This window comes from Equus przewalskii, chromosome 7 (genome assembly GCF_037783145.1).
Source record: "Equus przewalskii isolate Varuska chromosome 7, EquPr2, whole genome shotgun sequence".
Lineage (NCBI taxonomy): Eukaryota > Metazoa > Chordata > Mammalia > Perissodactyla > Equidae > Equus > Equus przewalskii.
The window spans coordinates 78,052,111-78,077,895 of record NC_091837.1 but is presented as its reverse complement, the minus strand read 5'-3'; the positions used below and the strand labels follow the sequence as shown (position 1 = coordinate 78,077,895).

Below are 25,785 nucleotides of genomic sequence, written 5' to 3'. Positions count from 1 at the left end.
AAAAAGAGGAGGACTGGCAGTAGTTAGCTGAGGGCTAATCTTCCTCCAAAAAAAAAAAGAAATAATATCCTCTGATTCAGACCTACCAAGCTGGCTGTAAGTATAGCTTTGGGGATTTCACTTTCTGACCAAAATATTATATATAGGACAGATCTTCAGCAGATTGTCCTTTTCTTTGGGAAATAAAAGTGTTTTTTAATATCATGAAATACCTGTGCAGTATTTTCTAAAGGGGAGTTATGCTGAACTGAGAAAATAAAGCAACAACAGAGAAACAGGCTATGGCTTTTACTTTATCATCTGAATTCTGTAAGACCTTATTAATTAGTAACCATCCTCAATGGAGATGAATATAACTGATTATAAATGGTAATTTAGAGAGAATGGTTTGAATGGATTCAGCTCCAGGCAGCGCATCTAGAAGTGAAAGGAGCTAATTCTTAATGTACCTTCTCAATCAGAGCTCTGGGTAGAGTTTCTATCTCACCCTTAGTCTTTGTCAGTCTTTCAAACTGGACCATTTTTAAATAGGTTAGTAAAAGGGAAAGCAGATCTTAAAATATATAAAACTAGCATTTTAGGCAAAAATCCAGATTATATAGTTCTATACAATCTGAAGGGTAGTCATCATCTGAGAGGGCTTATGCCCACGGATAAAATAATAAGCATGGGTTACAGCAGCCGACACCTCTTCCGTCTGCCCCACCCCCTCCTGGAGTGCTTTAATTAGAAAGATACTAACGTAGATTAAAGTCTTAGCCATACTCAATTCCTCCCTTGACCTGAAGAAAACCACCACCAGTGAGAATCTGCTGCATTGCAAAACGGCGTCAAAAGTTTTATCCGAGTACACCAGAGAGCTTAAGTAGAGCTCCCAGGAGGCGGACTGTATGTGAGAGAAAAAGGTGACCCCACTACACATTGATGATTTAACTTACATTCTTCTTACCTTCTCGATCAGAGCATTGACAGTGTCCAGCGCATCATTTCCACACAGAAGTGTTACATGTCCCTGCACGAGAAGGCTGAGGTCATCTTCCAGATGTAAATTAAGGACCCGCTGGCTGGCCCCTCACACTTGTCTCAGTTGGATATTTATGTATGGGACACGGTAACCGCTGAACCAGTACTGAATTCAAAGAAACCAAAAGGCAAATCCTTGCCTAGTGCTTAGAGTCCAATGAGATAAATTGATGGATCAAAGGATTATTTTTGCTTAATGAAGCATTTTGGGTTTGAATCTCACTGGACTCAGTTTTCAACAGGATGTTGTGCTCAAGGGCTGGAATTTGGAAATTCCAGTACAGCCGTATAATCAGTCAACTCTGATTAATTTAATTGAAACAGGACTCTTGATGAAGCCCTGCTGTGCTTATAATTTAAAATTTAGAAATGGTTAGAGAGAGCGGTAGGTAGTGTGAGGGATTTTTTTCCCTCTGAAATTAGCTTAGTGTATTCGGAAAGTAGTCCGTTGCATCTGATTCTCTGCCTCAGTAATCTGAGCCATCTGCCTCTCTGTGCTAAGGATTCTCCTCTTTAATCCAGCTTATAGCCCACAAACCACTCTTCTCTATCGTTATGCCCTTGAATAGATGAGGCTGTGCAAAGTCCTTTGCTCTTAAATGTGTTGCTGTCATTGAGGCTATTTGGAGATTTTCGTCATTTTTTCTTTTTCTTCAGGTTTTGTCTGAGTTGGTTTTATTTTTCCGGGGCAGACACAATGGCTTTCTTTATGAAAACTATGATAAGTAACCAGGTAAAGAATTTAGGATTTGGTGGCGGGTCTGAAGAAAAAAAAGAAGAAGGAGGTGCCTCTGATCCTGCAGCAGCCCACGGGATGACTAGAGAGGAGTACGAGGAATATCAGAAGCAAATGATTGAGGAGAAGTGAGTACACGAGCTTCATTTCCCTTTAAAGCAAGAGGAATTAATTCTGGCCCTGCCTCCTTCAGCTCCCTCGTTTCTTTCTCTTTGCTCTTTCCATGGCTTTCCTAATGTGCTGTTGGCCTCTAACCCTAGGAAATCATGTTCTGCGAAAGTGAACAGTTTCCTAGCCTCAGCAGTGAGTGTGTCCTACTTGTATGAATGGAAATGAAAAATGATAAGTGAATCTACATGTTCCTAAAGCAGCTGAACACTGTCTGGTCTAGGCACATTTTCATTGACCTCAATTTAATTGTTATGGCAAAAATTTGTGAGCCTATCTTTACAGTCTTTCCAAAATTCACCCTCCTAACAGGTGGAAAGCCTTCAAAGTCTAAGAATTCAGACTTTGCACCTGGAAGCAGGCCTTCAAGAATATACAGTTCAACCTTGATCTTACATGTGTGAGAAAAAGCCTGGAAAGCACAACATGACAGTTATGTCATAAGACTTGGCTTCTCAAAGACTATGAATAAATTAGTAGACTGTTGATTATGAAAATTTTAAAGATACAGAAAAGAATAACAGTATAATGAATAGCCATATCTACCTATGACATTAAGTTGACAGCTAATATTTTGCCATATTTGCTTGTAGGTAGATTAGTTGTACAGAAGATAGATAGATATCGTGAACCATTTTTAAAGTAAATTATAGACATCATAATATTTCACCCCTGAATACTTCAGCCACATCCTTCCAAAACAGACATTCTCCTGGCTATGTGAAATGTAATAAAAATAAAATATTTGTAACGTTTAAGTTGGATGTTATGGAATCTGAATATCACCAACAAATTTTACTGCTGAGACTGATTTTTAAATAAGTGTAATCTATATATAATTTTCTTAAGTTTAAGGTAAAATTAATTTGTCTTTTAATAATCAATTAAGAATTGAAGCATCAATCTTGAGATTAAATATGTTACAAGAGAAATGTATTTCTTCTTGCCACCATGGCTATTTTGCTAACAATCAATTACATAATAGTTGCCCAAGTCCTATGGCTAAGATAGGTGAAAAGGTTAATGACCTGGAGGAAACCAAGGAAGTGTAAAGGCCGACATTTAATGAAAACCTCGTCTATTGTATTTTTTCTGAAAGAAATTATGGCTTATAAACTACCTAGAATGTATTACGCTTGGCTCTGCAGTACATTAGTCAGTGAAAAAAAAAAGTAAATGCAACTACAAAAATGATGTTGGTGCTACAATGATACTTGGGCAAAAATAGCAGCATTCCTCGAATATTGGCTAGTTTTGCCTATGGCATGTAAAAACACTGCAAGTATCGTGAAGAGACAGAAGTGGAATAGCACCAAACGTTCTCAGCTGAAGTGGCCTAAGGAAAAGAAATGGTCAGAAATTTAGACTATGTACCTGATCATGTAAAATATCATTTAATATGCCCACGCAATAAATCTGGTTGCAGATATGGCATCTGTTTGATTAACTAATGTCCTAATTTTACTTATTTTTATATCTGGGCAGATCAAAGACTAAAATGCCCAAACGGTGTGGCCAAGCAGTGGATTGGGGTATTTGCCAACTACTCGGCTTTGTGTGTGTGTGTGTGTGTGTGAATATTATAAATTTATGTAGTCACCCAATTTAAGAAACAGCAGGCCAATGGGGCTAGCCTGCTCTCCCATGGCAAGAGGCAGGATTTCCAGTCCACTGCTTGAGTTTTCAAGAGCTTCATCACCTAGAATACAACATAAAGCAGAAGGCATCAGAAATGGTTCATCACAAGTTACGTGTAGAGAGAGTTCTGGGCATTATAATAATATTAGCAAATGAAAGCTCCCTAAACCTGTCCTCAGCATTTTAGAAAAGTCGTGGGATTGACTCTACTAACTATAAACTAAAAACTACCTAACAATGCCCTCTACGGCACACTCATTTTTATTTTACTTCTATGTTCAGATTTTTTTTTCACTACTGGTAGCGTTAGTACTGAAAGAGGTCTATACCTAAATAGAATATTTGGAAAGGTCTAAGTGTTTACCCCTCCATTTTTCTCAATTATATTAAAGTGTCCCTTTACCTTAGTTATGGTACAACTGCTATGGTACCATTTGTAACTTGAACTTTGATATACATCACAGACCTAAACATAAAAGTTAAAATTATAAAGCATTTAAAAAAATATAGAATATCTTTGCAAGTTGGAATTAGGCAAGAATTCTTCAACATGACTCCGAAAGTAGTAACCACAAAATTTTAAAATGACAAATTAGATGTTATACAAATTAAAAGCTTTCATGCATCAAAAGAGACCATTAATAAATAGGCAAGCCACAGACTGACAGAAAATATTTACAAGACGTATATCTGACAAAGGACAGGCAGCTAGGATATATAAGGAATTCCTACAACTCAACAATAAAAGCAAAAAGAAAAGGGCAAAAGAGTTGAACAAATGCTTCACAGAGATATACAAATAGCCAATTAGTACATGAAAAAAAAAAGCCTGGTATCATTAGTCATCATGGAAATGAAAATTGAAATCACACTAAAGTTCCACTACATACACACCAGAAGGGCTAAAATTACAAAGATTGAATACCCAGTGGTGGCCGCAATGTGGGACAACCAGAACTCTGATTCCAGTGGATGAGATGTGAGAGAGGGTGACCACTTAGAGAAAGGCCTGATGGCGTCTTGTAAAACTGCACTTGCTCAGCAAATTACCCTTTAACTCAGCAATTCCATGCCTAGATATTTACCCGGAGGAGATGAATATATATGTCCACAAAATAACTTGTACAAAAATGTTCATAGCAGCTTCCTTCACAGTAGCCCAAAACGGGAAAGGGTCCAGGTGTTCAGCAACAGCAGAATGAAAAAACAAATGTGATATGTTCGTATAGAAGAATATACTCAGCAATAAGAAGGAACAAACTACTGGTAAATAAAACAACCTGGGTAAACTCAGAAGTTTTTATGCTGAGTGAAAGAAGCCTCACACAAAAGAATTCATAGTATATTGTTACATTTACATGACGTTCTAAAACAGGCAAAACCAACCTATGGTGGAAAAAAGACAGTGGTCATCTCCAGGACTGGGGAGCGGGAGTTGATTGGGAATGGGGGATGAGGGAATTTTCTCAGGTGATAGTAATGGCTTTTATATCTTAATAGGGGTTTGGGTTACACAGAGAAACAGAACCAATAGGAGAAATATATATATATATGTATGTATATATATATGCATATGTATATAGATGTAAATGTATGTATGAGAATTATTATAAGGAGTTGGCTCACGTGATTATGGAGGCCGAGAAGTTCCACGATCTGCCGTCTGTAAGCTGGAGACCAGGAAATTTGGTGGTGTAGTTCTGAGAAGTGGGGGGCTGAGGGTGTAAGTCCAGTCAAGGACAGGAGGAGATGGATGTCTCAGCTCCAGCAGGCAGCCTGAATTCTCCCTTCCTTTGCCTTTTGTTCTGTTCAAACCCTCGAAGGATTGGATGACACCCACCCACAGTGGGGAGAGCAACCTGCCTTACTCCGTCCATCGATTCAAATGCTAATCTCAGCTGGAAACACTCTCCCAGGCAGACCCAAAAATAACGTTTAATCTGGGCACCTTGTGTCCCAGTCAAGTTGACACATAAAATTAACCGTCACAGCATGTTTAAGATCTGTGCCTTTAATGGTATGCAACATTTTACTTCAAAAGAAAGAGGAACTATAAGCAAATATGTAACTGTAGTTAATGGTATGCATGTCGAAGTGTCTGGGGGGAAGATTACTGATGTCCACAACTTTGAAATGCATCAAAAAATAAGATGGATAGATGAACGGATAGAGGGGGATAGATACGGGATAAAACATGTTTAGTAAGATGCTAATTGTAGGCTCTAGATGGTGAGTACATGGGTTTCGCTTCCCATCCTTCCTTCAACAATTCTGTATGTTTGAGAATTTCATAACAAAATATTGAGGGGAAAAAAGGCGTGCTTCTGCCCTCTCCACAGGTCACTGATCTCTTGGGCAAGTCACTTATTCTGTTTCCTTCTCCAAAATGAGAAGACTGAGCCCCGTGTTCTCTCATGCCTACTTCAGGCCTGACATTGGGGGGGGGGGGGGTGGGGCCGGGGTTCAGAGAGGACCTGAGCCGGGGCCCAGGGATGAGGAGGGTAATCTGGTTGCTTCAGCTCTCCCTTCAGTCAGCCTACCACGTGATGGTTAAGATGATTCCAAAATTTGGAGTCAAGAAATAGAAACCAATTCAATGAAATGAAATGGACTGAAATGAAAACAGGGAATTTATTTTAATGCAAATAATGCTTCATGCAAAGATGCTTCACCAAACCCTCGAGCAGAAATCCCACCAGGCGTCCCATGGGCCTACACTGTGAACCAGAAAGCTCTCGGGAAGCCACGAACGCTCTTTCCACCTCTTGCCATTGCTTCTACCTTCATATGGTTGCTTTGTTCTTTTTTCTCAGCAGTCGGCTCTCTCAGGCTCTGTTACCCAGACCACGTGCCCAATGGAAAATGGCAGCCGCTGGCCTCCAAGTTCACCTGTTAGGGTTCCAGCCTCGCTGCGAGTCTCTGTCTTTCTCAGTCCCAATCCCAAATTCCCAAATGAGAGATTTCATTTACCCAGTTTGGTCCAATCCAATACAGAGGAAGGGCAGGGCTAGGGGTATCAATTTAGCTCCAAATGGGCAGCTGGGAGGGGAGGCAGTTATTGTGAGCCTCACAGACATCGCAAAAGGTGTCTGCTTCTGTCTGCATCATCATGGGCAAGGGAGTCCATTTCAAACCAGCATAATCACGAATCCAATTAGGTCATCCCCGGAGCACTATGGAAATTTACCCTTCATCGTTTGGGGCTGCCTCTTTCCAATGGGAAAGGAAACACTGCACCTGAATTCGGATCTAGAGGGAGTGACAACGAAGGGAAACAGACTTCTATTACATCTCCAAACACCATGTGCCTCCAAAGGACCCCGGTCCTGGGGTCTGTGACCTGGATTAGCTTGCCTAAGAATTGTTCAGGGAGCTTGTTAGACATGTAGCTTCCCCTCCCCACCCCCAGGGATTCTGATGCAGCCGGACTGGGATCAGACCCAGGCGGCCACATTCTCAACAGGCGCTCACAGTGATGCTGATGCTGGTCCCAGGTCACACTTAGAGCAACACGGTGAGGTCAACTATACGGCAGGAGTAGCTACCCTGGCCCTCTCCTGGGCTGTGTCATAAAGAGAGTGCCAGAACCAAACTGTCTTTGGGGTTTAGGGGTCTGTCTGAGTTACGACAGTGGAATGACAGAGAGGCAGATGTTTGGGGACTTGGGAAAAACTCTCCCATTTCCCAGGCAGTGTCTGCAGGCAGTGGGGACTCGGAAGGCATATCCCAGTGTCTGGATCTCTGAGCAGGGGCTGGAACGTCCTTAGCTCTCTATGTCATTTGATCCTTTCTTCTATTCTTTTACTTCTAGGATGGAAAGAGATGCTGCGTTTACACAGAAAAAGGCAGAGAGGGCGTGCCTCCGAGTTCATCTCAGAGAAAAGTACAGACTCCCAAAGGTGAGACACTCTTAACACAGTAAACATCCAGTTCTTTCTTTCTCTTTCTTTCTTTCTTTCTTTTTTTTTTTTTTGCTGAGGAAGATTTGCCCTGAGCTAACATCTGCTGCCAATCTTCCTCTCTTTGTCTGTGAGCCACCACCACAGCATGGCCACTGAGAGACAAGTGGTGTAGGTCTGCACCCGGGAACCAAACCCTGTCCACCAATGTGGAACGTGCTGAACTTAACCACTAGGACACCACGGCTGGCCCTCTGGTCATTTCTTACATAATGAAAAATGGAGAATGTTTGATGATCAGCAAAGGGTCACACTCATAAATATGTTTATATACACACATATATGCACATGTATACACGAATGCATAAAGATACATATATATATACATATTTGTCTTAATTTTAACTGAGGTGTTTAATGTAGTGAAAAGAGCATTGAACTGGGAATTCATAAAAACTAGATTCCAGTCATTTTACCTCTATGAACTAAAGACTATAGAACTTCTATATATCAACACGCAATGGGGGTAAATAATCACGGCTGACGTTTATTGAGCTCTAAGTGCTTTGTGTGTATCAATTCATTTAATCCTGTAAGGATTAATCAACAGTCCTGTGAGGTCAGTTCTTACAGTAGAGGGAACAGAGACACAAGGAAAGTCACCAACCTCCTGCCTAAGGCCACACAGCGGAAGGCAGAGCCCAGGGTCCTGACCTCTGTAATACTCTGTCTCTATTTCAAAGGAACGATGGCTCCTTCTTTTTGGAGACGTAGTAGTGCTGGTCATCACCTAGCACCATCTATCCATCTTGGCGCCGGCTGAGAGGACAAATGCCTGTAGGATCTGGTGGAGTAGTCGGTTTAGAAAAGTTGTAGGGGGCCCTGCCCGGTGGTGCAGCAGTTAAGTGTGCACGTTCTGCTTCTGCGGCCCACGGTTCACCAGTTCGGATCCTGGGTGTGGACATGGCACCGCTTGGCAAGCCATGCTGTGGTAGGCATCCTGCGTATAAAGTAAAGGAAGATGGGCACGGATGTTAGCTCAGGGCCAGTCTTCCTCAGCGAAAAGAGGAGGATTGGCAGTGGATGTTAGCTCAGGGCTAATCTTCCTCAAAAAAAAAAGTTGTAGGATTGACTCTGCTAATTGTGAACTAAAAACTACTCAGCGATGCACTACTTCACATTCATTTCTCTCACCGGCTGAGAGGTGGGACGAGGATGTGCGGCTGTGTTACAGCAGGGCTCCGATGCGCTGGTCCAGGACTTGCATCTGGGGGGACAGGGGGCCCAGCACTTTGCTCCTCTGGCTCACTTCTCATTTCCCCCCACCCGGGGATCCACCCAACTCCTCTAAATGACTCCATCTTCACCTTCCGGGTTAGGAGTTCGACCCAGTATTCCAGAGCTGCACCTTCCCTTAGAGAACTTCTTCCACCTGCTGAAGCCAAAGAAGATGATCCCTCCAAAGTGCATGACCCTCTCCCAAGGATGAGCGCCATCCTCCAGTCGGCTGGGTGGTTTAGAAAGTGCCACTAAGCCAATTCCTTCAGTGGGTCCCCTGCAGATCCTGGAGAAGTTTAACTTCAGAAGCTACAAGCACTAAACAAAAGGAGACAGGTCACTGTCCATGAAAGGTCACTGTTGAAGTCAGCAAAGAGTTAGACAGCCCCACCCTGTGGGAGAGATCGATCCCTAAGACCCAGGACCCCAGGTTCTGCTCTCAGTGAGGGGAGGAAAACTCACAATGAAATTTAAACTTACTTTCATTTGCAACCAACAAATGTTGAAAAGAATGTCTTGCTTTTTGTACCCTGTATCCAATTCAGGACTTTCTCCCACTGTGCTTGAATTTTGGAAGAGGGGAGCACTTCTAAACACTGTCCTTCCACTCCCGTAGTCTAGTGGATTTCCCGAAACTCCCCAGGGTGTCACTGGCTATCCTCAGCAACGTGGCTTCCCCCAGGCAGGCTGCCTGACTCAGATTTACACTCCTGCCTCCTGCCGTGGGTGCATCTGATTAAAGACCACAGATATTGTTGGGAATGAAGCAGAAATTAAACACACACACACATACTCACACACATGGCTAACTGGCCGTGTCTCTTCCACAGAAGTGGAAGGTTTATTTTAAAGATTTATTTTTGACAACTGTTCTATTGTCCTTCTGTGGGATATAAGGAGAACTGGGCTTCCATTCTGGCTCTGCCACTCAGTCAGGGTACAACGTCAGATGGCTTTTTAAAATATCTGAGCCTCAGTTTCCTCATCTATAAAATAGGGGCAATGATACCTACTTCATAAGGTCTTCATCTGAGATAATATAATGTAAGTAATCTTGTACAGGGGCTGAGTAATGGAAGGAGCTCAGTAGACGATAGGTCTTATTATTGCAGTTATTGTATCTATGCACAGAAGTCTTATTTCTAGATAATAACAACCAGGGGCCTTGAAGACCTTGGGTAAGCACACTGATGTGTGTAAACAGTGCAACAACTCGAGGTCCCTGAACCTCAAGAATCTTACCTTTCGGTTGTTTTCTTTCTTAGTGGTGAGTCGGTGGTCTTGCTCATTTCCAGATCCTCAGAGGTGAACACCTTCAGGCTTAGCAGCAAGGTTTTGATGCTCTTCAGAGAAAAAATACTTTCCTAATCTCTGAGCTAAGCTATCCTTTGGGACAGGAGCCTTTCCAGCAGAAACTAGGGAAAGAGGAAATAATTATAGCCATGAAATGTGCACATTCCTATCCTCCCTGGAGAGGGACAGGCCCTGGGGAGTGACAGTGACTCTATCTGCAGAGGCTACTGCTCCCTAAAGCCAGTGGGCAAGGACATGAGAAAGGTGATAAGCTGTTGCCAGTGGAGCCCAGGGCCTTCCACTGCGGGGTTCACCAGTGCTCATACACCCCTTTTTGTAGCTGTTTCCGATGCCTGGTGCATGTGAGACCTCACCTGATGTCTTTCATGGACCCTGAAAGAGACCTGTGAGTTCTTCTAAGAATCGAGTGCCTCTGCTTCGTTTCAGACACGAGGACACTGCAGCCCGGGGAGTTAAGTAGTTGTGCACAAACCCACGGCTGTCGAGTGACAGGCCAGGACTGGAACTCAGGCCTCCCGACCATGAAAGGGCGGCTTAGGCACAAAATGGTTTGAACACATCTCCCTCTGGCCCCAAGGCCTCTGCTCCTTCTACTCTTAATATTAAAGGCATCCCAAAAGTTTAGTGCAGTTCTGAGCTCCACATGGCTTAAAACTGCACAAAAACTTTGGGGACAATCTGTACCGCTCACTGTTTCAGTGAAGTGTCACAGAATCCCACGCCAGCAGCCCAGGGACATTGCTTTTCTTTCTCCTGTGTTGTCTGATGACTTGACCACAGACCTGGGAGTCGCTGACTACATTCCAAATACGATCTCAGTAAATAGATGAGAATGTCACTGGAGAGCGTGCCACACGTGCTCCTTTCCTGTGGAGTTTACATCTGGATGGGGGCCTCCCTGGGCCGGTCTTATAGGGTGGCTGCATTTTGGGAAGACAGACTCTACACACAATGTTTCAAGAATTTGCCCCTAGTGTGAAAAAATACTAAAAATATGTACTAATGATACAATTGCCTGCTTTTTGTAAAGCATATGGAAATTCTAATCCAATGCACACTATCCATAAAACGGTAATTAACAGAAAGTATACCCTAAAAATCAACTGGACCATAGTCCACTGTGCCCAGTTATCATCAGATGTGGCTAAGGTCCCAACCTGTGTGCAGGGCCTTGTGTTTGAAGTTCAGCCCCACTCTTGGGCGCCCGCTCTGCCTCTTACGGCTGTCACAGGTTCTCCTCTCGCTCACGGCTGAATGAGGCTCAGTGGGCTGCAGCTGGCCTTCCACGGCCCCCGAGGCTGGAAAGGGGCCCTGGGGGACAGATGCATTTCCCGGGCCAAGATCAGCTTCCGGTGGCGGCCTTCTGTTTGTGCAGAACAGCCGCTCCTGTGCAGCGTGGACCCTGGCGTCGCTGTGGAGCGCACAGCAGCGGCCGACTGTGCGACAGGAATCGGGTCCCTTGCGCCCCCTGGTGTCCGGGACGCAGCGGCGCGGGCAGCCGCCGGCGAATGCGCCCTCGCCGCCCCAGCGCACCGGCCCGGCCTGTGTGCTTGGCTTTTCTGCGGGGCCTGTGGCTTGTAGCAGGGAGAGTGGTGGTCGGGGGTGGGGAACAGAAATAAATGCCTGGAGGTAACCTTTTTCTTTTGAAATCCGTTCTTTTCACATGAAGGACCAGACTGTGCATTTTATTCTAGCGAGCCTGGTGGGCCCTTCTAGAAGCAGCTGTCACAAAGCAGGAGGTGAGGAACGAAGTAGGGACAGGCTGGGAGGGGAGTATCTGAGCTGTGGGGTCCTCCCATGGTGTGCCAGGAGAGAGAGCCAGGACACAAAGGGCTGTTAGCTGTCTCTGCACCAACCAGGATGGTGAGGGGTTTTTGACTGACAGTAATCGAGGGAGAGTTGAAGGAATTGGAACATTCAGCCTTGAGAGCAGGCGACCTTGGGGCTGCTCGTTCCCCAGGCCTGAATGCCATGCTTTGCTTCTCAGACCATATCAAGCTGGCTTCTCTGGAGGGGCTCCTGCCACTGGCTGTTCTGGAACTGTTTGCAGTTCTTGGGGCTTTCTTAGATTATGCAGAAGGACCCTTCATAATAGAACCTTTAGAATGCCATGTGAAAACCACAATGGGAATTTAGGTTGTGGGTTTTCTTCTCCTGGATGATCCAGTAGGCAGCAAGGAGGCCCTGGAAGACTAGGCAGTGCCATGGGCATCACTGTGGTTGGGAAAGCTCGGGGCCATGGCCATGTGTCCAGTGAATTCGAGGGAGAGGAGTGAGGGGCCAGCCGGCCAGGGCTGCACCTTCAGAGCAGCAGGGGAGGGCTGCCAGAGGCCTGGGCTGGGGAGGACCTGCTGGCTGGAGATGAGCCAGCAGTTCCCACGTCCTCTGTAAGTCTCCTTCGTGGAGCTTGGCATCTTGATCACTGCACTTAATTGATTACTTATCTGATTACTGCAATTAAAAATGGTCATCTTCAATTAGCCATAAAAAAAGAAGGAAATCCTGCCATTTGCAACAACACGGACGGACTTTGAGGGCATCATGCTAAGTGAGACAAGTCAGACAGAGAAAAATACTGTATGAGCTCACTTATATGTGGAATCTAAAGCAAATGGAACTCATAGATAGAGAACAGATGGGTGGTTGCCAGAGGCAGTGGGTGGGGCATAGGCAAAATGTGTGAATGGGATCAAAACTACAAACTTCCAGTTAGAAGATAAATAAACCCTGGGGATGTCATGCATAGCATGGCGACTACGAAAAAAAGGGTCATCAAAAGGCATCAGTAGGACAAATCGTATTGTCCTTAACAATTAGCGGTAACCTCAGGATAGGTGGGGTCATCTGAGCACCACTCCACCTGCCTCTTCCTCCCATCCCCCTAAGCTCTCTTCCTAGGGTGGGTGTGAGTCCCTGGGCTGCCACGGCACTTAGGCGCCTTGACCCAGCGTCTGAGTGTATTTCTCTTTATTATGCTTATTTTTTATATGCAGAATAGCCCATGTCAGAGGTATACGCTCAATGCATCATCAGAAAACTCATGTAAATCCAGGGACTTGCCCAAGGTCACAAAGCTTACTGTGACAAACAGGGCCTTGAGCCTCCTTATTCTTCACCCAGCACTTTTCCGTGCCCCACTCTCCCCTCTAAACTGAGTATCTCTACTGGGGATGGTAGACTCGAGAACTGAACACAACTGTCTGACGAAGAAATGGTGCTGGGCAGAAGGCAAGGTCACCAGGACCTTATTGGGCTCCTCATAACAACCTCCTCTCCCCTCCCGGTCTGCAGAATTCTTAGCCCTGTGCCGTCTTACCAAATCCTTGCTGGGTAAGCAGCCATACTAATAGTATTAACAGTCCACAGGGAGTTGGACACATTCACCATGTCGTCCAGCTAACGAGGGATGACCCCCTGGGCACCTCATTCACAATTCCCCAGGGTCACCATCACAGCGGTTACATAAGCAGCAGGAGGCGATTCTGGGCCCTTCCCCTCACCGAGGCCCAACAGAGAGCAGATTTGAGGAAAATGTCTTCCCGGGAGCTGTCAGGTCTAATGAGGATAACTATGTCACATTTTGGAATTAGAACTGTATTTTCTAAAGAAATTATTTGGCTGGTGTTTCCTGTGAAAAAGGGTTTCACTCGATTGCTGACTGGGGGAAGGAAATTTGGACTCTGAAAAGGAGCCATGTAGGCCCTAGCCCTCTGGCGAACCCGTCCTCCTCTCCCGAGTTTGCTGTTCACTGTCGGTGACCACACCATTGTCAGACTCGTGTCTTCTGACTACCACTTGTAATTGCAGTAATCACATAAGGAGTCAAATAAGTGCAGTAATCAAATTGCAGAAATCTGAAGTCTATGTAGTAAAGCTTATTGCTCATTATGATGTTCATGTACACACAGCCACTCTGTGTTGATTTCCTCTGGTTGTCAAATTTCAGGTAATTAGAGGACTTCAAATACCTAAAGTAATCCATGATGCTCATGTTGGACTTGGATCCCACTCCATTCATCATCCCTGTCCTGTATTTTCAGTTTTTCTTCTCTATTGGCCTCTCCTTTGTAAAGGAAGTCAAATCTCTCCCAACTAAAACAAAGCAGCAGCCCTTTCCAGGTAAACAGGCCTTTCTAGGCATCTTCCCTAGATTACTGGCTCCCACTGCTCTGCCAAAACCTTCCTCCTTCAGATGCTTGGCCAGATGGTTCTTTCATTTTCTTTTTGGACCTCTGTTTCTCATCGTTTCCTCTAGCTCTGGTCATTGCTTCCTCCCTGAAGCTCTTTCTCACCTTGGCTTCTGGACACCACCCTTCTGGTTCTCATTCTCTTTGAACTGTTTCTTCTCTGTCTTCTTCATGAGTTACCCTTTACCTGTCTGCCCCCAAATTCTGGAATATTCCATGGTGCTCCCTCACTGGGCTCTTTTTTCCCATGCAAGTCTGCACATTCTACTGGATGGCTGCGCCTTGCTCTTGCTTTCAGCTCCCACCTATCTGCGTACAGATGGCCCTCAAATCTACACCCCAGCCCACACCTTCTCCCTCAGGTTCCCTGCTGCCTCTGCCTCTACTTGGGCACCTCCGAGCTCACACCCAGAACAGACTCCCTCATTACCCCCTAACCTGCTCCTCCTTAGGCTCCACCTGCACTGATGGCTCCTTCTGCCAGCCCATCCCCCAGGCTGTCAACTGGAAGTCATCCTTGACTTTTCCCTCAGTAAATCACCACGTAACCCTAATTTCACCTCCTAAATAATTCTTGACTCATCCTCAAGTGCAGACCTCATCATTTCTCATCTTTTTTACCTTAACAGCTCTTAAGTAACTTTTCATCTTTAAGTTTTGTTCCCCTCAAAACCGCGGAGTGAGGTTTCCAAAATGCGCATCTGATCCTGTCCCTCCGCTGTTGAAGAAAAAGAAAAAAGACTTATCGTGACTTTTAGAATAAGGTCCAGACCCCTTGGGCTGCATGCCATGATGTGGTTCCTATCTTTTCAGTCTCACCTCTTGCCACTCCTTGCCTGGACTGTCCCTTCCTCCCACTTTGTCCCTTATGCCCTGTTCCCTGTGACCCTCTTCCTTCCTGTAAGACTTTGTGATCTAGTGCCACTTTCTCCAGAACCTTCCATGGCCTCCCTGTCCCCACCTAAGGCTGGGTTGGCTCATGCTTCTCCATTCTCCCATAATCCCTGCGTGCATGTCTCTTATCTTATTTCATCTTATCACACTGAATATTCGCACCTACTGGACCGTGTGCTCCTTAGTCAGGGGCTGAGTTTCCATCTTTGTCCTCAGTGCCTTGCATGATGTGTAGAAGTCACACACACACACACATGCACACACACTCACACACACCTGTGCAAAAGGCTTTCTGAATGATCAATGTTTGGGAGAAAAAAAAAATCACACACCCAAAGAACAAAGTCTCAAAAACAGCTGAAAGAATCCATCTGCCCTAAGACTTACATTAAAACAAATTTTCATGAAAAGAACAAATCTGGATTCAACATTATAATTTTGTACAAAATACAAAGGCTACTTTATATTATAATTAAGAGGTCACATTTCTTCAAACAGAGGAAGTAATACATTGTAAATAAAGCCACAAGATTATCTCTAAAAATAAAGGCGCCCCTCTTCCTTGCTAACTCAAAATGTATATGTAAGTCAAGCCAAATTAATAAGAGAAAACAGTTCCACAATGAACCCTAATCCTATTAAGGGAGTTGTCAGTCTAGGTTAGTCATTGAAAATAATGTCATGCCCCCTGCTGAGCTATATGATTTAGTTACACCTGGTGTTTGTCTGCTGTATTAAGGGCATCCTTCATTTTGAATAAAGATGAAGACAGAAGAAAATCTATCAATAGAGTTGTCTTTAAACGTGTCACACTGAAAGCGCCATTAGAATAGAACTTAAAATTTGCCTCTTAAAAACAGATAGGATTCCGTGAACCTTTCTTTGCCCGGCTCCTTCAGATTAGGAGCTCGGGGGGCCGCCCAGCAGGTCGGAGACTGAAACCTTCTGCCTCGGAGCGGCTGTGTCTGGTGGCAGGGCTGGGGGGCCATCAGAGGCCCCTCCAGGGGCCTTCGCTTCCTTCTCCTCCCTAGCCTGCCCGGGTCAGTTTGCTCCTTCTCTTCGTGCCCTTGAAAGAAGCAAGGACTGAACGTGCTGAGGGGACGTGGGGAAGGGAAGAAAGAGATGTTGCACGCCATACAGCAGGAATTCCGTACACGTGACTCAGCCACACCAGGTTTCTCAGTCAACCCAGCACCCAAGGTGTAAGGTAGGTAGATATTATTTCCCCTCATAGATAAGAGCATCGGCTGAGAGGGGGAAAATGACGTCCCAAGGTCACACAGCCTGTAAATGGCAAGGCAAGATGAGACCCCAAGCCAATCTGACCGTACTAGCCATGTTTTCCTGCTAGACCCGTCAGGTGTGCTGGGCGCTCATCCCCTAACAAGCTGGATGCCGTTCATGCGAGAATCTTCCCCCGACCAGGGTTTCCTCATCTGTAAATGAGAGGCTTGGATAAGTGACCTCTAAGAGTTTCTTGAGTTCCTTTGGAATGCCTCATAAAGGAAAGAAGCATAAGATGTACACAGCTGGTTCTAGAAATTCTCATTCCGTGCCGGGCCCTATATGTGTACACTCTCAGTCAACATTAAAAACTGACGCCTATTATTGGAGAAGTCAAATGCACAAGCTGTGTCCTATTCCAGGTGTGCTGAGGGCTCTTTAAGTAGCTAAGGAGGGAAGAAGTGTGGTGCAGAGAAGGAGCAGCTAGCAAGCCCCAGCCAAGGGTCTCAGCACTGCTCACACATTAGGATCACCCGGCAAGCTTTCTAAAAATTCTACTGCCTGGACCCCACCACAGACCGCTGGAGCCAAATCTCTGAGGGTGGGATGTGGCCATCAGTATTTGTCTGTGCTTTACAAGGGAGTGAGAGGCATAGAGACGGTTGAAAACCACTGTCCCAGGGGAGAGAACATACACATGGCTCTGTCCTTCAGCAGCAACTGGGCAGAACAAGCATGACGTCTGCCAGAGCCAGGCTCCAGGGCCTCATGCCTGCACCTTCCTGGTCCAGGCTGAACACCCCCTTACCTTGGGCATAGCAGGCCATGCTCACTGTGACTTTCTATGGAGGTGTTTGTTGCCTGGCTCTGTTCTTTGGTCTATGTCCCCACTCCACCAATGTCTTGTATGCTCCAGCTAGACAGGAACCAGGGGTCCTATTGCCTTGCCTGGAGGCCAGTGCAGCACCCTCAGTCATGACCAGGACAGTGAGAAGGGGTTTGTGAAGACAAGTGACTGCTGACATCAATGATCTTCACGAATAGGCAAACATCAAAGGTTAGAGCAACTCGTCAAAGTGAAAACATCCATTCATCTAGCCGTTTGGTACCACGTAGACCAAAAGTGAACAAACAAACCCAAAACAAACTCAGATCTACCTAGTATCAAACAAACTGGTGTGTGCTTCTACCAGTCTCTAACAAGACTCTAACAAGTGGTGAACGCTCAGCTTTTGGAAGATATAATCATCGAAGATGGTTTATCCTCATATCTCAAGTCTGGTACCAGACGAGGGCAGTTTATCAAGATCTGGGGCCGAAGAAGTCTGAATCCAGGGTCGTGCTTACCCTTTAGTGAAAGGTCAGAAATCAGTCACAGGGGATAACAAAGAGGGGATAGGAGGCTATTTAAATAATGGAGCATTCAGCACTAGCAATTAAGATTATAAATCTGGTTAAAAACCAAGAGATTAAAACTGATTCTGGTCAGCCGGCATAAAAATAATTAGCTCTCAACTGCATTAAACAATATCTCAAATTGATAAGATTTCTGGAAATGAGAAGACCTCCAAAACAGAACCTCTAAGAATAAAGTATAGCCTGTAAATCCCCTAATTACAGACTGGCTCACTCACTCACTCATTCATTCATTCATTCATTCAATCATGCTGTGGTTCTCAGCACTAAACTTCCCCTCGTCCCTGGAGCCGATTCATATTGGCTGCAACTGCACTGGTATTTGCGGGGTGTAATGAGGCATTACTGCCTCTCCTTGATGCATGAACTGTGTCAAAATATCCCCAGTCTCCTCAACCTAAGATTTGTCAGTGGGCAGCAAAAGTCTGGACAAGACGGTCATTGTTTGGATTGTAGACAAGGTCCTATCAGCGGGCGGTTCATTAGGCAAGCAGGCAGCGCGACTACACGGGGTACAAACCCCACTCATGCTCCTTAATTGCTTGCTCCGTTCTGGGTCCTTCTCTTTTGGGCTGCTGCTCCTCACCCGCTGTTTCACTGCCCATGCCTTCTTAATCCCAGGAAGCCTTTCACAGGGATCCTGATATCAAGCTGCCCTTTTTCCTCAAAAATATTAGTAACTACAGCTACATTTGTCCAGGGATTGGAAGCTTACAAGGCCCTCCATACCACGTCTCCTTCAGTCCGCTCTGTCATCCCCTGAGGGGTCCTCCCAATGGGCATTGGAAGTGTTAAGTGACTTGGCCAGAGTCATGAGGTGGGCAAATGACAGACTGGGATGTGAACCAGGTCTCCGGACTCCAGATCCCACAGCCTTTCCACTGTCGTTGGCCACCTCTGCATGACAACAGTTGGGGTCACTGCAATTTTTACAAACAGGACACTTACCCTTGGCCTGACCTGGGCCCGGGGCTAGCTCACTTGATTAGGACAGTGCTAATGAGGCCAGCGGTCCAAGTTTGGTTCCAGAGGGCTTCGTTCTTGTCCTCCAGATACTCACCGGCCTGTCTGGTTGTCCTACCCTTAGTCATAAAGTGTCCATGGCACAGGCTGCAGCCCAGAGAAACTGACTCCAGTACGAGAATCCTCCCCTGAAGCAGCTCCACTGCTGGTGGGCGGGAGGACTGTCCTTCTCGAAGGATGGAGATCATAGCATTCTCTGACCACAGCCATGACCACACCCAACACTGCCCTAGACTGGACAACTGGGGCCACTAGCCTTGGGCCCCATGCTTTACAGGGCTCCCCTTTGTCCTACTGGCCACACTCCTTCACATGGGATGAAAAGTCCACGGCCAAAGGGACAGGCCCACCCAGAGCCCACACCCCTCCTCTAGACCTCACTCAGGCTGCCCAGGACCCCAAGTTCCCCACCTACATTCATTCCAGCGCCTGCCCAGGCCTCTGCCCCAGGTCTGCCTTCCCAAGGGTGCACTGAGCTGCTGGCCTGGAGAGTAGGGAAGATGTCCGTACACTGGGAACCATACACCCAGGAGTGATGGAACCAGGGACTAGGAAAAAAGAGGGCTACATCGTGAGCCAGGGACCGCTATCAGTACTTGTCCTCTGGGTCCCACAAACACTAGGGTGGGCCTGCAAGGGGTGAGGGAAGCCTGGGTCCTCAAGGTAGCTTTCTCCCAGAATTGAGGGCCTTGAGCCAAAAGGGAAATGAATAAGCCCAGCTTGCTAGGAAAGCATGTGAAGTCAGGGCCATCCTAGGCTAGAGGTAAGGTGTAAAGAGAACAAGGTCTTCTGATGGGCCTGGTACCATGTGCAGGAGCCAGGATTCCCCAATTCAAACCCCCCGCCCTCCTCTGAGGGTTATTATGTTTATGAATAGCTACCCTTCGTTGACCACTTAAAATACTCCAGATAATTCAGTTATCATATCATTAATCCTCTACAACTCTAAGGCAAATAATATAATCCCAATTTATAGATAAGGAAATAAAGCTCAGAAAGGCTGTGTAAGGTGCCTAAGGTCACACAGCCTGTAGGTAGTGGAGGTAACCTTTACACTCAGGCAATCTGATTCTCAAGCCAATTCTTGACCTCTAGGCTGCACTGCCCCAACAGGAGTGTAAAGAGAAATAAGTCAAGAGCTATGAAAACAGGGCTCTTTACAGCAAAGAGGACCTGCATGTTTGAGTATTGTTAAGGCTATAGTAGTCCATGACAGTAGGCTCACTGAATCATTCGATGAACATGTACTGTCTATGTCTCCATGCCAGACACTCGGCTGGGTTCTGAGACTTGTAGATGAGTAAGCACCTGTCTGCAAGGAATGTGGAGCAGTGGCTTCTGAATCAGCAGGTCTAAGAATGCGCATTTCTTTTTTTCTTTCTTTTTTTTTTTTGCGGAGGAAGATTAGCCCTGAGCTAACATCTGTGCTGATCTTCCTCCACTTTATATGTGGGTCACTGCCACAGCATAGCTACTAAGTGGTGTAGGTCAGCACCCAGCATCCAAACTGTGAACCCAGGCAACCGAAGGGGAGCATGCAGAACTTAACCACTCCACCACAGGCTGCCCAAGACTGTGCATGTCTAACAAGGTCTCAGGAGGTGCTGCTGCTGACCTGAGGAACCCCATTTGAGAACCACTTTGGTAGAAGTTGTGACCATCAAGAGTCCCTCTGCTGAGTTGTGAGGCAAAGGGGAACCCCGCTGCTCTCCCTTCCCTGGACAGGTGGAAGGAGGAGAAAATAACCCTCCAAGTCCTCCTTGAAGGAGGAAACCCTTCCAAAGCTTCTCCAGGGGCAGCGCGCTGAGGCCGGGGGTGGGGGGGGGGTGGTGGGGCGCACCGCCCGCAAGCCCTTCTGAGTGGATCAGGTCTCTGAGCACCAGCTGGTGGCTCCCTCCCTGCGGTCCCTCCAGCGGCCTGTTCCTCCAGCCCGCAGCAGCTACTCCGTGCAGGTTTGAACCTTGTGACATCCGCAGACATTTAACACAACCAGAGGGGCGGGGAGCCGGGATTCCCCGGGAGGCCTTTTCAGATCCTGCCCGTTGTGTTGGGGAGCATGGGAGACAGCGGGTGTCCTGCGCCTGCGCAGACTGAGAATCAGCGGACCAGAGTCCCGCTCCTCTCCCCTCTACGAAGACGCGCGGGGGATGATCAGCAAGGAAGGCCGCCTCGGGAGTAGGTAAATAAGAAACAAATCGAAATGGAAGATTGGCCAGGAGCCCCTGGGGATTAACTAACTAATTAATCCCCACACCAGTTTGATGAGGGACTAATTAATCCGTTAAGCGCCTGGAGGGGCCACCACGACCTGGCCAAGCGCGGGGCGAGCTCCTCTCACCCGGGGAGGCTGGCGCTGGGCGCGGCCCTTCTCAGAGCTCTTCAGGGAGGACCTGCCTCGCCTCCTCTGCATCCAAGTCGGCCTCTCAAGCTGTTTCTGGAGCCCTGCTCGCTGTCGCTCTGCCCGGAGCACCGAGGGAGGAAGAGAGCTCTGGGGAAAGGCTGTGGCCTCCAGCCTCTGGAGGGACCAGCTGGAGAAGTCGAAGCCAGGGAGCCTCAGAAAGGAAAAGCCCTCGGCGATGCGATTTCCAGCTGGAGAGTCAAGTTGACACAGTACCCTGGCTCGCTGTTTGGACCTAGAGACGACCGATGTTTGTTGAGAATCATTTCTACTCAGCGCCCAGGCAGGGAGAATTCCTATCTCGCGTGGGTGTTGACTTTAACTCCACCTGGGAACTCAGCAGCTGCCAAAATCTTTCTAAAATCGAACCAGTGTGGCCTGATTAAGACTAAGATGATCATTTTACCTTTTTTTTTTTCCCCCAAACAGCCATGGGGCTCTGCTGCGGATTCTTTTTTTTTTAACATTTTATTTTTTATTTTAATTTTTATTTATTTATTTATTTTTAATTTTTCCTTCTTTTCCCCAAAGTCCCCCCACCCCCCCACCCCAGGACATTGTTGTATATTTTAGTTGTGGGTCCTTCTAGTTGTGGGATGTGGGACGTGGCCTCGAAATAGCTTGATGAGCCTCGCTAGGTCCATGCCCAGGATCTGAACAGGCAAAACCCTGGGCCTTGGAGGCAGGGAGCACAACCTTAACCACTCGGCCACCCAGCCGCCCCTGTATGTTTTTCTTTATTGCAGTAACAGTTTATAACATTATATAAATGTCAGGGGTACATTGTAATATATTTCGATTTCTACAGAGATTACATCATGTTCACCACCCAAAGACTGATTACAATCTATCCCCACACGCATGTGCCTAGTCACCCCTCTCCCCCTCCTCCCTTCCCCTCCAGTAACCACCAATCCAATCTCTGTTGCTGTGTGTGTGTTTGTGTTTCTTTTTATCTTCTACTTATGGGTGAGATCATATGGTATTTGACTTTCTCCCTCTGTCTTATTTCACTCAGCATAATACCCTCAGGGTCCATCCACGTTGTCACAAATGGCCAGATTTCATCATTTCTTAGGGCTGAGTAGTATTCCATTGTGTATCTATACCACATCTTCTTTATCCATTTGTCCCTTGATGGGCACCTAGGTTGCTTCCAAGATCATTTTATCTTTATGTGATTGTTCATGAGCTTTGGTAATAAATCCCAGGCTCATCACAACATGTTGAGTTGGGCCCTGAAGTCTGCTTAGATTTTTCCTATCATTCGCTTTCTGACACTCTTGTTAATCTTCTGTGCCCCCGAAGCCCAGTTTGCCTCCTGTTACAACCTGATCTCAGAAAATTTTCCAATGGCAGCCATCTGGGAATGTAAACGACCCTTACCTTTCCCAGAGAAAGTTTTCTTTAGAGTCTTCTCTCTCATTGCAAAACAAAAGGCTCCACCACCAAAGTGGTAAAGGGCTTTCTAAGACCAGGCAGCGTGCACTGAGGAATTCTGGAACAGCCACGCCCAGAATCGCAAAGTGAGATGTGTGGAGCAAACTGTGGTGATACCGTCAGCAGCACGGAAGCCTGCACAGTCGTGATGCCGACTGGGAGCCAGGCCATTGACGATTCATTTAATCAACAGGTGTTGTGTACCAGACTTGCTTCCAGGTGTTAAGGACATAAGGTGGAATTTGACATGATTCTGTGCCCATGGGGGCCCCCTGTCTAGTAGAAGGGAGAGAGGGGCAATTGTTAAGCAGAAGTTGCCACTTAAGAGCGATGCCTGAAATGACTAAGCACTGTCGGGTCTCTGTGAAGCCAAACCCCGGCCTCCAGAGTGGATCCGCTGGGGCCCCTGGTCCCAGCCTGAGGCTGACAGACCGCAAAGCTTGCAAATCTGCCCTGAGCCAGAGTTGGTGTGCTATTCCCCAGCTTTGCGGGCATCAGCCTGACAGAGGGGCCTTCTTAAAACCCAGCTTGCTGGGCTCCACCCCGGAGTTTCTGATTCAGTAGGTCTGGAGTGAGGCCCTAGAATATGTCTTTCTAACACGTTTCTTAGATGTTGCTAATGCTGCTGGGTCCAGGGACTACACATTGAGGACCACTGTGCTAGAAGGTTCTGATCCACTCCAGGTGCGGTGAAAGAGGGGTGCATCAACCAGCACCTCTAGCCTCCACAACTGCTCCCAGGCCCAGGCACTGCCGAGAGACAGCCAAGCAGGCCGTTCACTTCATTCCTCCTCGACCCAGCATTTGCCTGCTGCCTTTAATATCCATTTGTTTGGGGGCTGGCCCCGTGGCCAAGTGGTTAAGTTTGCGCGCTCCGCTGCAGGCGGCCCAGTGTTTCATTGGTTTGAATCCTGGGTGCGGACATAGCACTGCTCATCAAACCATGCTGAGGCAGCGTCCCACATGCCACAACTGGAAGGACTCACAACTAAGAATATACAACTATGTACCGGGGAGCTTTGGGGAGAAAAAAGGAAAAAAAAATTTGTTTGTTTGTTTTAGGGTGGTTTATCTGTCTCTGTGTTTCTTTTTCAAATAGAGTGAAATGGATGAGAACCAAATCCAGATGGCTGGAGATGATGTGGATTTGCCCGAAGATCTCCGGAAAATGGTAGATGAAGATCAAGAAGAGGAAGAAGATAAGGATTCTATCCTTGGGCAGTTCCAGAATCTTCAGAACATGGACTTGGATACCATAAAAGAAAAAGCCCAGGCCACCTTCACAGAAATCAAGCAGACGGCAGAGCAGAAGTGTTCTGTGATGTGAGGGACAGGCCAGGTGGAAGAGGGACGCAGGCCAAGGCAGAAGTGACCACTCTCCCAGGGAGCGTTTTGAGCAGCGTGTACTTTAACATAGTGAATAGACTTAGAATCCTGATGATAAAGCTCTCTACAGACACAGAGACCACAACTTGACGTTCTCAATGTTCCTGGTAGAGCGTTTAGCTAGCACCTTGCAGCAGGAAACATACTTTCCTTTTAGTTATAAATGTGGCGGAGTATGAAATGTCACCTGTGAATGATGCAGAAGACATATCTGCTTAAAGATCTTCAGGACAGCCAAGAAGAAATGAAGCAAATGGCATTTCCTCTCCAACTTCCTTCCTTAGAGGGCAAGGAACCTTTGCCTAACCCTGTCTGGGGTTAGGCTATCTAACCCTGTCGCATGACTTCAGGTCCCTTCAGAGGAAGTTGGAGAAGGTCAGAGTGCCCACTGGGAGCCCAGGCTGCCGGCTCAAGGACAAGCAGAGACCACATCCCCTCTCACTCCCAGGCTCCTTGACATCATTGATGCTTCTCATCAAGCTTGGCACTTAGTTTGAAGCCAAGGGAAAGTAGCAGGATGTGGTAAAAGATGTGAAGTGAAGACAGAGAATGGACTTGACCAGCCCTTTGCATTGTAGCTCATCATTCTAGAGGCCACGCGAAGAATGGATTTTTGCGGGGTGAGACTAGAGGCAGGGGGCAATGAGGAAGGTTACTGCTGTTTCTGCATTCAGTATCATCTCCTCTTGTCTGAACTTGGTGACAGCAATGGGAACAAAGGGAGTGGACAAATAGAGAGCATTGAGAAGTTAAGTCAATCTCTCTGTGTGTCTCTTTCTCTCTCATCCTCTCCTCCTCTTGCCCCCTCTCCCTACATCTCCTCCTTTTTCCTCTCCTGTCGCTCTCCATCCCACTCCTTCAGACTAGCTTCCAACGAATCATGCTGTCATTCCATGTCACAACCTTCCAGGGTATACATGGATTTCCTAAGATTTGCTCTCTTTCAAAGGGAATTTTTCAAAAGACTTAGAACATTTACCTCTGAAGTCCTTAGAGCTGCTGAGCCAAAGCCAACCAAACCAAAACGAAATCCTGGTTTTTCAGTGAGAATAAATAATTCTCAAAGAAAAATTTTGTCAAGAAGAACTACTCTATCAGAGGAAAGGGAACTAAGACCAAAAAGCGAGGGGCTAACTTCTTCTATACTCAGAGTTCCTGAATGTGTTGTACAAGACGTTTCATGTTATGAGAATACACAAATAAAACAAATTATTAGGGGTCCAGAACCCATGGTCCTTGGCAAAGTTTAACCCCTCTTGGAAGTTCCTGGGAGAATACTGATGCAATGTTTAAGGGTAATTAACCCTGAAGTCCACTTTCTTAGTCCATTCACGCTGCTATAACAAAATACCTTACAAACAACAAACATTTATTTCTCATAATTCTGGGGCCTGGAAGGCCGAAATCAGGGTGCCAGCATGGTAGGGTGAAGGACCTCTTCTGGGTTGTATAGTTCTTATTTTATCCTCACTGGTGGAAGGAGTAGGGGGGCTCTGTGGGGCTTCTTTTATAAGAGCATTAATCTCATGCACAAGGGCTCCACCCTCATGACCTAATCACCTCCCACAGGCCCCGCCTCCTAACATCCTCACCTTGGAGGTTAGGATTCGACCTGTGAATTTAGAGGGGACACAAATTCAAGCCCGACCATCCACAAACCCTAGATACATTGGACATATTTTTAAATCATGCTTGTCTTTCATGAGAACTGGCATGTGAGTCGCGATTTGTTTTATAGTGGGAATGTTAAAATATTCACGA

General features: G+C 46.4%; 1 protein-coding gene across 1 annotated transcript; it reads left to right on the top strand.

Moving 5' to 3' along the window:
* Positions 1-1,606: 1,606 nt before the first annotated feature.
* CPLX4 (complexin 4) lies at positions 1,607-25,213 on the top strand. The gene is made up of 3 exons (XM_008529411.2): positions 1,607-1,887; positions 7,377-7,464; positions 23,738-25,213. Exons 1-3 carry the CDS (start codon positions 1,721-1,723, stop codon positions 23,963-23,965), a joined length of 483 nt encoding a protein of 160 aa, XP_008527633.1. The 5' UTR covers positions 1,607-1,720; the 3' UTR covers positions 23,966-25,213.
* The last annotated feature ends 572 nt before the right edge of the window (positions 25,214-25,785 follow it).

Bases quoted from the DNA above. Each gene is read 5' to 3' on its own strand.
- CPLX4 (XM_008529411.2), top strand. From the start codon at position 1,721: ATGGCTTTCTTTATGAAAACTATGATAAGTAACCAGGTAAAGAATTTA. The intron at 1,888-7,376 runs GTGAGTACACGA...TTTTACTTCTAG, and splicing joins AAGCAAATGATTGAGGAGAA to GATGGAAAGAGATGCTGCGT. The intron at 7,465-23,737 runs GTGAGACACTCT...TTTTTCAAATAG, and splicing joins AAAAGTACAGACTCCCAAAG to AGTGAAATGGATGAGAACCA.